This window comes from Nipponia nippon, unplaced genomic scaffold (assembly GCF_047370975.1).
Source record: "Nipponia nippon isolate SJK-2023a ecotype South Korea unplaced genomic scaffold, ASM4737097v1 scaffold_4, whole genome shotgun sequence".
Taxonomy (NCBI): domain Eukaryota; kingdom Metazoa; phylum Chordata; class Aves; order Pelecaniformes; family Threskiornithidae; genus Nipponia; species Nipponia nippon.
This window is the reverse complement of record NW_028262358.1, coordinates 35,960,023-35,972,385: the sequence shown is the minus strand read 5'-3', so window position 1 is coordinate 35,972,385 and position 12,363 is coordinate 35,960,023. Positions and strand designations below refer to the sequence as shown.

At 41.1% G+C, this 12,363-nt stretch overlaps 1 protein-coding gene across 5 annotated transcripts in view; it reads left to right on the top strand.

Annotated features, from left to right (window-relative positions):
• Positions 1-11,617, top strand: part of BIRC6 (baculoviral IAP repeat containing 6) — a 188,946-nt gene extending 177,329 nt beyond the window's left edge. For all 5 annotated transcript variants that reach the window (XM_087777214.1, XM_087777212.1, XM_087777211.1 and 2 more), the window contains 3 exons: positions 4,899-5,087; positions 9,735-9,869; positions 10,934-11,617. In XM_087777214.1, coding sequence (XP_087633340.1) covers positions 4,899-5,087; positions 9,735-9,869; positions 10,934-11,113 — 504 coding nt within the window. In that variant the 3' untranslated portion in view covers positions 11,114-11,617. The remainder of the gene's footprint in view (positions 1-4,898; positions 5,088-9,734; positions 9,870-10,933) is intronic.
• The last annotated feature ends 746 nt before the right edge of the window (positions 11,618-12,363 follow it).

The following is a 12,363-nucleotide window of genomic DNA, read 5'->3' as shown; positions in this document are numbered from 1 at the left end:
ATTTTCTTAAATAATCATAAGACAAAAGTCCAGAAAACGTCCTTGGAACACAAGAAGAGAAACACTGTAGCGTAGACAAGTTCTTCAAAGTGCTCTTGCCAACCAATATTTCTATTGGTCTTGTCTTGAAGAGTGGCTGTTCATGTGTGCAGCTCATTCCTGCGCTGCCTGGACACTTTGTTTGGATGATTTCAAATATTTTATTTTTAAAAAAAAAAAAAAGACCGGAAGATGGCATCCCCTCCTGGAACTCTCTATCACAAGCTGTTTATGGGGAAGGCAAAGCAGGCTCCGCATTGTGAGAGATGAGAAAGTGAAGTATACTGGTGAGAACTGTAAAGGTACTCCTCCAAAGGCTGCAAGTCAGCTGACTAGAGGAATGAAGCTGAAGGGAGTTAAAGTGTAGGTATCCTGTGTTCAATAACAGCGTTAAATTAGACCGGAATTTATTAGGACATACAGTCCGTGTAATTTTCAGCTTTACATCATAGAAATGGACTGAGTAATAAGCACATACATTAAATAAAAGTAAAGCTTGCAATGGCTTATTTCCTATGGCGTTTTCTGAATGTCTGCCTTCCTTGGAATAATTATTATGTAGCACAAGGTACATTTTCTGTTCCAAATCCTAGAAGACTGCACAGTTTCTGTTTCAGTATAGCAGAATTAACAACCTTGGCCTTCAGCAGAACAGATTTCGGCTTGTTTGGGAATTGGCTTTGGGGAGCTGGTTGACCAGTCTCCTGAAAGTTCAAGAATGGTCTATTCCAGTGTGTGGAAGTCAAGCAAGAGTGGCAAAAAGCCAGCATGGGTAAACAAGGAACTCCTGCCTAAGCTCAACTGCAAAAAGAAAGTACACAGAAGGTGGAAGGAGGGGATGGGCTGCTCATTAGAAATAAAAACAGTGGCCAAGCATTCAGGAGAGCAATTAGGAAAACCAAAGCTCAGCTGGTGTTGAAAATGGCAAAGGATATACAGAGCAACAAGAAGGCCTTCTTTTAAGTACGTTGGCAGCAAAAGAACACATTTTCTTTAGGCTTTCCTGCTGCTCAGTGGGGCAGGGAACCTACTGACAAGGACATAGAAAAGGCAGAGGTCGTCTCTGCCTCACGCTGTAGGGGTAAGGCTTGCATTCCCATGTCCCTGAGCCCTCACCAGGAAGGTCTGTGAGAATGATTGAGGAATTACCCACAGTAGAGGAAACAGTATTCAAGCTGACTGGACCCACAGGTCCATGGAACCAGATCTCATGCATCAGGGGGTGCTGAGGGAGCCAGCCAATGTCATCGCAAAGCCACCAGCTCTCATCTTTGAAAGGTCAGAACGATCAAGGGAGCTTCCTGGCAAATCTCACGCCCACCTTCAAGTTGGGCAAGAAGGAGGATCTGGGGAGCAGCAGGCTGGTGAGCAACACCTGACTCCTTGGGAAGATGAAGGAGCAAATGAAGCTATTTTCAAGTACATGGCAGACAAGAAAGTGGTTGAGAACAGCCAGTGTGGATTTACGGGAGGCGAACCGTGCCTAACCTGCTTGCCTTCTCCAGTGAGGTGACTGGCTCTGCACAAAGGGAGAGCAGTGGATGTAGCTTACTTTGACTTCGGCAAGGCCTCTGATGCAGTCTGCCTTAGTACCCTTGTAGCCAAATCGGCGAGATGTGCATGGTAAGGGGGTGAAAAAGCGGCTGGACCAATGGCAAAGAGATCTTACTGCTGTCTTCAATACCTAAATGGGGAAGGTACAGAGACGATGGAGCCAGACACCTCTTAAAGATGCAGAGGACTAGGACAAGTACCAATTGACACAACATGGGGCAGGGGAAATTTTGATTAAATACTAGGAAAAACTTTTTCACTATGAGGGTGATCAAACACTAGGACAGGTGCCCAAGAGGGATTGTGGAATTTCCATCCTTGGAGATATTTATGTTCCCTCTCCCTTCAAGGGACAATTACGATTTGGAGGTCTAAGTTGTGGTTCCTTACATAGTGTCGCTTTCCCAAGATACAACTTCTTAATCAAGAGAAGAACTGAAATTTTGGACTGTAACTATAAAATCAGTGTAGAAAGGTGCGACTATTATGAAGTCTTATTTTCACTAAAGTCCTTTTTCTTAGATTAAAATGTCAGATTTGATTGTTAGAAATCTCATGCAGCATTTAAGTTTCAAATTTTAAAGTCTTTTAGAGTATCATTTTGAAAATAGTAAGAAAGCTGTTGCAAAAAGTCCCCCCCATACTGGGAGAAAAACACTTTGTAGCTTTTAAATGGAAAACAGCTGTAGAACTAAATAAATTGCTTGGGAGGGATTAAGCAGTACATGTTTTTTCTGGCTCAAAGATGAAACTATTGTCAGACCACCCAAAATACTTCAGAAATTAACTTTTGTAACCCAAGTGAAACTGGAAGATCAGTTTAGAGTTTCTCATTCATTACAATTATAATTCAAAGTAACAACTGGTTATTAAGGCCAAGAAAGTACAATGCTGCATAGTGTCAAATTTATCTACCATAGCTATCTTAAAAAAAAAAAAATATATATATATATATATATATATAAAACAAAATTAAAAAAGCAAACCCCAACTACTTCCAGACACATGTAAAGGCCACAGATCACCAAAACACCTTACGTACCTGAAGCGTTGGACCTGAAATACTCTACCTTGGCTTAGCACATTTGCATTAATATTCTGCCTTTTTTAAGTGTCACAAGTGGCCATTTTCTTGCTGGAACCTGATTTGTGAGGCACATTCGGTATATTTTAATGCATTTATCCATATTTTAAGTGTAACGCAAAATAGCCATGGCTACTTCTAGTTGAATGCATGGCAGGCACAGGATGTCAATTGGTGCTTGTTCCAGTGCTCTGCATCTTTAAGAGGTGCCTGGCTCCAACTTCTCTATACATTTAGATACTGAAGACAGCAGTAAAATCTCTTTGCAATTGGTCCAGCCGCTTTTTCACCCGCTCACAATGTGACGGTGCACACCGTAGCGTGTAACAGCAGCCAGCTGGAGCACGGGCCTGGCGACCAGGAAAACTTGTTTAATTTTCCTTTTCAGCCCAAAGGAGGGTGCTAGTTCACATTTCCCACTGCACAGCCACCTGCCCTGTCCATCGGTATAAAGACTTAGCTGCCCTAGGCTGCCCTTCTGTGCTGTAGTTAAAGCAACTACAGAACTACAAACGGTTGCAACAGCAACTACAGAACTACAAACACAAAGTGTCACGGCACCACAAGGAGTAAGGGAGCGTTTCTGTGAGGTGATGGTGGGACCGAGATGAACCTGAGCCATTCAACTGATTCTTGGGCTGTTGCTTTGATACGAGTTACTGGTTTGGCGGTGTGTCTATGGAGTGAGTACACACTGCAGAGAGTATGGGAAGCTGGAACACTTTTGTGCTGGCATTGCTACAAGAGAAGCTCTGAGAGAATGCCACGCTTAAGCACAGAGCACAACTACCTCGTCGTTGGGGCACTGCCCTGTGAAAGAACCAAAGTCTTGAATTGTCGCCGACACGATACCTATCTGATGTAAGCTGTACGTTCTGCATGTTCCAAGAAAAAGAAGGACTGTTGTCATCCATACCCAAATTCACAAACTGGGCTGCTAAATTAGGGGATGGCTCCAAGCTTTAAATTGTATCTAGGCTGGGAGGAGAGTCCGTCCCAGAAACAGCTGCCCTGACATTTCTAATCTATTGCAGTGCCTGCCTTGCACCTAAGTATGCCAGGTGCTGGAAATGCCATTCTTAGGCATGTAACATATCATCGGTTTTTCAATATTTGAGGAAATGTAAGTGTTCAAATCACCTTTTTTGAATTCTTTACAGTTCTGCAACTAGGTTTGTGTCACAGAATTGTAATCCCTGACATACTTCCTGGACTTGCTCCTAAGTACATAAGAAAAACCTATCCTCCATTAAAAATAAATTAAATAAAAGTCAGTGATGTGTTTCTACCTATATAACAACGGTTTTGCATGTAACATTGTTTTGATTAAGTACAACAGCAGGTTGACAGGGCCAAACATTCTAACACGGGAAAAATTAGCAAGCCATCAAATCACGAGTATGCAGTACGTACACAGTTGGATTCCGAAGTGCCCTATGTATCTATTGAATTCTTTGTTTTCTATTAGGAATACTTGGGCGTGTAGTTAAATGCCTTCTATGTCTGTAAGCACCTATGCCCACGTGTACTTGATAATAAAATTGAAAGGGGGAAAATTGTCATTTCCTTATCGCTGAATAGTTGGTGCTTTCTTGATATACTACTGAAAACATTCTTGTTTTCCTATCTCAAGAGAAATACTGGGGTTTTGTTTTAATGGCATGTGACACACAGTGTTATATGTAAAATCTGAAACTAAAGGGCTAAAAACATATCTAAATCAATTGGATGCATTTGAAAGTAAAAATGGGAGAGCGCCTATACCAAGATTAATTTCAGAGGTTTGCATTTTACCTCCCTTGTTCCTTTTCCATCTCGTTCAGAATCAGAAGAATTAGTAAGGTCAGCCCCAGGAAAAGGGCAAGAATTGTTGACTGAGAACTTGACAAACATACTTTCTTTCACAAAAGGCTGCAATCAGACATCTCTTCCTTTGAAACATTTTCTTTTACTTATATTTGCATTTTTGTTATTTTTTAACTTAAATTTATCATTTTCTCAGTGTTTAAGCTAAATAAATACTCGCGGGACTGATGGTTTTTATGCGTAGTAATGGTTTCGGTTTGAAAGCACGGACGTTCCCTACTTGCAAGTAGCCTGTATGACAAATGACAGTACTCTGCCATTGAAGTGGGTTTGCATAGAAGGTAAGCAAGACTACGTATATTTGTAAAAACAAGTAGGTGGCACAATTTTAATATTTAGTTTCTTCTCTTACCAGGTGTTAGTGTCTGTCCAATCCCTTATACTGGTAGCAGAACCATATTTTAATGAACCAGGTTATGAACGATCAAGAGGTACTCCCAGTGGCACCCAGAGCTCCAGAGAATACGATGGAAATATACGACAGGCAACAGTCAAGTGGGCAATGCTTGAACAAATCAGAAATCCGTCGCCATGTTTTAAGGAGGTAGGTTTTGTGAACACAGTAAATACCTTGTTTATTTATTTATCTTCTTTGGGCGTTAAGAATAACGCAAATATTTGGAAACATCATGCCCCAGATGTCTGTTTTAGCCTCCTCGTTATTCCCTGGGGCAACTGACTCCAGAGACTGCAGTGAATAAGGATGCACCCGACGTCACAGATTCTTTTCTGGGACGGGGGGATGCACACAAATTGGGACTGACCTGTGAGGAGGCTTGGTGCACAGTTTGGTAAAACACGGTTCATACAGCTTGGCTCATCCTTAATGCCAGGTGGTATGTTCGATGTTCCACGTGAAAACTGTTGATCAGCCCTACAAATGAGCACTTGGTGTTTGTTAGCCAGCGTAGCTAACAGTATTTTTCCAAGAAACATGAATTTGAAGCAAGTATTAGGAAACACTTCGGATACGCCAAAACAATGCAGATTGGAAAAATACTTTACAACAAATTCCAGACTGCATATTATTTATGGAAGGATCCACAAAGAATCTGTGCTAAACTAGAAGTCTGTGCCTTGGAAAGCAACTGTCTGGATGCTGATAAAAGCAATGCTAACCTCCATGCCTTCACGCGGTCTTAAAAAACTTACCGAAAGACAGCAAACTGCTTAATTTGTTCACATTCCTGAAAATAGACTAACTCACTCGTAGCATCATAGAATAATTTAGTTGTTAGCGACTTCTCTCAGTGTCTGTAGTCCAACTCCTTTCTCCAAGCAGGTCAGTTAGATCCCAGGGACTTGAACGTATATGGCAAAGGATTCAAGGAAAAAAGAGCTGAAGATACACTAAGAAAGAGAATCTGTATGAATAGTAATGCAAAATGGTTGGTCAAACATGAGTCATCTCATGCTACTACCAGCAAATACTTAGAGAAAAACACATTTTACTCTCAGCTACTAAAACTGTTGCCACTTCTAAACTGAGGTGTGGAACCATCTTGTAGCATCACCTCTGCTTTCAGTTGTCTGCGTACTAAAATGCTGAAAAAGCATAATGATTTTAGGATTATGCACATTGCTAAGTGTGGCATCTGAGTGAGAGGGTAGTCTCCCATCCCTTCCTTGCTGTCCGTAAAAACATCTTTTTGGAATGCAAAACCTTTTTCCGTTAAAATTACTGTGTCTTATGGAATAGGAAACCATAGACACTTCACCTGCATGAGAGGGAGTTAAATATTTTATCCACATGCAGGTGGAAAAGGATGCGCTGTGTACTCTGGTGTCTTGAATTAATGAAGAAAAACATGGTGGTTTTTCTAAACTACCTCTTAAATGTTTTACTCGATAATTTGAAGACAATGATAAAGATAATATCTTGACACGTAATAAATAACCTCTGCTAACAGGTCCTTTTTTTTTTTAGCCGAACGTAATAATCTCACTTTGCAAAAAAAGTGCTCGAATTACAGTAAGTTTAAATTAATTGAAGATATCAGAAGGCGGTGGGCTCCCTGACAATAATGCTCCATCTTTCTTTTCACATGTACAGAAATGAAGGATGTGCAATATTACAGTACTTGGTAAATGAATCCCAGTTTGCTGTTCTTGCACTTTTCAAAAGAATCTCAGCAATATTGTGCTTACGCTGCAGCTTAGCTTTTTTTATTACTTGTATGAAAAAGGCACCTCGTAAGCTGCCATCCTGCCCCTCTTCAGGAAGGTAAAGTAATAAGGTGATCCAAATGGTGGTGTTTCAGTGGAAGACTAATCGTTCCCTGAGAACAGATGACTTACGCATGGCACATATCAAAAGGCAGATGTTGAAAACAATAAAACCACTAGCTTTCTAAATGTGGTGTGTAGCTAGGACTGAGTTAAGCTAAGCCACGCACACACACACGCGTAAATGAAAAGGAGCATTAAGCAGGTTGCAGGGATATCTTGAACATTTGAAACTCCGTTCTGTTACCTGTGAACAGACAAGAGTTTTGCTGCACGGAAGAGAACCAGCCAACACTTAAAAGCTTTGCATCCAAATTGTTTTGTTCTGGTTTAGGTAACGGCAGTTTCCTCATTTCCCAAGATACAATTTTCTATTTTTCCATACGTTGAGGTCTTTAGGACAGTATGATGAAATCCTCAAGATTCTGAGAAGTTTGAAGCTACAATAGCCAGCTTCTGTAAGGAGAAGTTTGAGGCTAAGATAGCTTGCTTTTCTGTTAGAAACGCAATTATACTAGCTTAAGCTGGGGGTCCTACCCAGCGCCTTAGCAACTTGCGCAACGCGAGAACTCCCTTTCTGCTTCTCTCAATACATATTCCCTATCATTATGTAAAGCGGCCTGTATCTTTCTTCACGTACCAAAAAATGGAAAGTATGCACTGGAAAGCATTACATTTTTCTCTGACGCAATAGCTGAGTTTTGGAAGAGCGCTAGGTTCCGTCTGCAGCCCCATCCAAAAGAAAATGCGTCCCTAGCATAGGTTATCTGAGCACTTCTCTGAGAGACTAGCTTGTTGTTCGGATCTCTAGGGTTTTTGTAGGGTTGTGTTAGGAACCTTAACGATGATGATCATTCAGTAACATAAATGCAAAGGCATCCTGAAAAGTTAGGTCTAAGAAAGAACGTACATCCTTCAGCTCCGAAGATCTTTTGTCTTCACAAATCTGAGATGTCTTCCCTTCAGTGTCTTAAATGACAGGTAGGCTCAGGAGATCTCAACTGCCGGTCTTTGGGAGTTCTTCCAAGCTCCGTTATGGATGTAAGGAATGCATCCAGAATTGAAGTCAATTATGCTTTCAATATGCAGTTTTTCTTTAGACGGATAGCTGTATTCTCTAACCTCTAGAGGGAAAGATGATTTTGTCAATTATGTTGCAGTATTGCCAAGAACTCTCTGTGCTCAATAAAATCTCTTTGATTTTATTGTTTCTTTTACCAGGCAGAGTTTTAGAAAACTGTTTAAGACAAAGCCAACACTAAGCGGAGTTTCACAACTTTGGATTGATTGGTTGTTTTTTGTTAACCTCAAATCTGTACAGAAACACCAAAATTACTATGCGATCAAATACTGGTTCCCACCCAAACTGTGGGCAGCTCAGCTACTATTGCCTGGGAGTTCTGGTTGTGCCCAGAGGTGCTGCCTCTGCCGAGGGCACGTAACTGGTACGATCCTTTTTCGCTGTGCGGAAGGTTGCTATGTTCCTATGCTCCTACTGTTGACAGTGTTTCTGCTTATCTGTTCTCTGGTCAGGCAGCAGGTGGTTAGTGACAGGGGAGGACGTGGTGCTTACACTTCCTGCCTGTGCTTCTTTGTCAAAATAGGACTGTGAAACCAACAATAAAAGCCTTAATATTGTGTCTGCATAACCCTACCCCTATGCAAATATAAATGTCATAGAATCATAGAATCGTTAAGGTTGGAAAAGACCCTTAAGATCATTGAGTCCAACCGTTAACCTAGCACTGCCAAGTCCACCACTAAACCATGTCCTCAAGCACCACGTCTACCCGTCTTTTAAATACCTCCAGGGATGGGGGCTCAACCACTTCCCTGGGCAGCCTGTTCCACTGCCTGACTACCCTTTCGGTGAAGAAGTTTTTCCTAATATCCAACCTAAACTTCCCCTGGTGCAGCTTGAGGCCGTTTCCTCTCGTCCTATTGCTTGTTACTTGGGAGAAGAGACCGACCCCCACCTGGCTACAGCCTCCTTTCAGGTAGTTGTAGAGAGTGATAAGGTCTCCCCTCAGCCTCCCCTTCTCCAGGCTAAACAACCCCAGCTCCCTCAGCCGCTCCTCGTAGGACTTGTTCTTTAGACCCTTCGCCAGCTTCATTGCCTTCCTCTGGACACGCTCCAGCACCTCGATGTCCTTCTTGTAGTGAGGGGCCCAAAACTGAACACAGTACTCGAGGTGCGGCCTCACCAGTGCCGAGTACAGGGGCACAATCACCTCCCTGGCCCTGCTGGCCACGCTATTCCTGATACAAGCCAGGATGCCATTGGCCTTCTTGGCCACCTGAGCACACTGCTGGCTCATGTTCAGCCGGCTGTCAGCCAGCACCCCCAGGTCCTTTTCCGCCAGGCAGCTCTCCAGCCACTCTTCCCCAAGCCTGTGGCGTTGCATGGGGTTGTTGTGACTCAAGTGCAGGACCCAGCACTCAGCCTTGTTGAGCCTCATAAAGTTGGCTTTAGCCCATATATACATAGAGTATATATGTATATAGTACGTATGTACATGGTACCTGCATAGTAAGATCATCTTTGAACTGAAGAATGTGTCTAACGTTCTGCTGTCGCTTTTTCTTTTCCCTGGTGCGATACTGTATTTCTGGCACTCATTTACCCTTCACCCAGCTAGCGCAAGCGAATACTGAAATGGCAGACTGCACATAGATCGTAGATTCATACAGACTGGAAGAGACGTCCAGGCCAACCTCCTCCTCAAAACAGGATCAGCTGAATTCAGACCAGGTTCCTCCTGGGTCTTGGAAACCTCCAAGGACAGAAATTCCACAATTAACTGCAGCCTCGTTCGATGCTGAATTATCCTCGTACTGATTTTTTTTTTTCCCCTTATATCCAGTTAGACTCATAGGGGTCTTGCAAATTTTGTGCTGTTAAAAGTATATGGTGCTTAGAAGAGAATGAACACTCTGTTCTTCCACTTGGAATACTTTCTTGCAGGTCATCCACAAACATTTTTACTTGAAAAGAGTGGAGATCATGGCTCAGTGTGAGGAGTGGATAGCAGACATACAGCAGTACAGCAGTGACAAACGGGTAGGCAGGACTATGTCCCATCATGCGGCCGCTCTAAAGGTGAGACTTGCTTTTATACTTTTATGTTCTTTAATCCAAAGATGACAAACGGCGATGAAATTGCTCAGCAGCTGAGTTTTATAATAACAGTAACAGAAAACCCCAGCAACTTTAAAACATGGAAACAAACCCAAGTTTCCCAGCTGTCGAGATAAAGTGTATGTGCACTCTGCTTTCTCATTATTTTTTTCTACAAGTTGGACTTTCCTATAGCGCCTGTCCTGCCTATTTTTTTACAAATACTTACGTAAGAGAGAGTTTATTTTGTTTTCTCTCAGGGTGGGTGGGGGTTTATGATGAAGGCGTACTACAACCAGTTCCTTGCCAGAAAAACAAGTTTTTTCAATAGACAAGCACAGCTATTAAACTGTGGTCCATTACAATTAGTTTTACCCTGTGTTAAACTTTTATCAACAGTTAAGACCATTATAATGTTTTCTTCCTTCCTAGCCAAGTACTATCATTTGTGCATTTTGTGTCCACACAGACAACAGACTTACGTGTTTTGTTGGGTTTTTTTTTCTTTCCCCTGGGGAGGAAAAACCCCGAAAAAATCTTAAGGGCTGCTTTTTTCTACTGCTGGACTTGCATTCTTTCAGTGTGAGCGGTCATCAAAATGAAGTTACTGTTAGTTACTACCATCAGTATACAAATCTCTGTTTATCTGTCTCCGTGACAGATCTCATCAAGACCATGAACTCTTCCTACATTTATGTTTTGACTGCATGAGCTGCCTAGTCCGAGCCCGTTTCTGCTGTGATCACAGGACACAGAGATGACTCAGCTGCAAGACAAACGGCGTAGCATTTATATTGACGCATGTGTTTGCTGCAGTTCTGTTTACTGCCTTTAATTTGTCCCTAGCAGCATTTGCTAATTATTCTGTCACTACGAGGAAAGCACCAATCCTTAAATGCAGGGGAAGAGTTTATCCAGTCATTGAAACAGCACATTTACACCTTTTCTACTTACTCCTTTTTTTGCTTTACGTTCTCTACCGTTGTGCGAAGTGATGTTTTAACTACGGTCTTAAAGTCCGTATGACTTTTTTTTTGTCTATCCAGCGTCATACAGCTCAGCTGCGGGAAGAACTTCTGAAACTTCCCTGTCCTGAAGGACTGGATCCAGACATGGACGACTCCACGGAAAAATGCAGTGCCACACCAAGTTCCGAAGAGACCATGTTGCACGACCAGGTTAAACCCAGCAGCAGTAAAGATATCCCCACTGATTTCAAGTTATGAGTTGCATTGACATGGACTTTCTAGACACAAAGGCTTTGAAGCACAAGCCAAATATGTCAATATTTGTATGTAAGAAGCTAATTATGTAATAGGTAATGAAATTGAAACTATACTATGCCCTTAAGGATATACAGTTTAATTCAAGATGATCTTTTATTTACCTGTACAAGAGTGTAAACTTTTTTGTGCTTTTATTTTTCAATTGTGAGAACCACTGATTGGTATGTTTAAAAAGTTATGTATACAAGAAATGGATAAATCACTGATATATAAGGGAAACTACCTTAGGAAAGAATGTTTACTGAATGTTTATTATTTTTTTTTACTTGTAGAGTGAGGGCGGTTGTAACAAAGAATATATATTGGTCATTCTTACAGCTACTATTTAAAGTCAGAAAATTTTCACTGAATTTGATAGATTTTACGTTTGGCCATATATTCATGCTCATATTTGATTCTAAAGAAAACCTCCTGTATACTTCAATAAACGTTAAATGGACATGATCCCTCTTTTATGATTTACTGGTACATTTTTTAAATAAACTGCCATAAAATACGTTCTAGCTGAAGACTTGCACTTGTATGACTGAATTCATTACAGTCAACATATTTAATTTTATGCTTACTAATTCTGAGATGCAGATGAAATAAATGCACATGGTTTTACCTCATGCCAAAATTTGGACTTCTGAATTCATCTTTTGTTTGGCTATTTTATGCAAACTAACAGTATTCTAAATTTCTTAAGGGCTATTCTGGAACAAAGTCTTTTCTCTGTTGAAATGTCCGAGTTTTACATAATAACTGTACTCTAAGTACTGGCAGAGGCTAATGACGTGCCACGCAGGACTCTAACGTTCTGTAGTTCCTACTGTATAGACTTAGTTCTGATTTTATACTTGCAACCACAGCTCCCTAACTAAAGAGGGTAAGGGATTTGCTTGATTTAACAATCAAGTCTCGTTTTTAACATACCATGCATTACGATCACTGTTCTTAATTTTTGAGCAGTCCTTGAAGGACTAAAAAGCTATTACTGGTATTACCTCAGACTAATGATCTGTTGTATTATAAATACTATAAATCAGGCAAAACCGAAGCTTTTTTTGTTTTCTATTTGTTCTTTGTTTATGAGTATCACGTTGGAATTTTTTCACTTTTTGTTTTACAATGTATTATTTCTAATCATTAAAAATGGCACCAACTGAGGTTGTGTTCTTATGCTGATGGTTAACAGACTTTGACAGTTC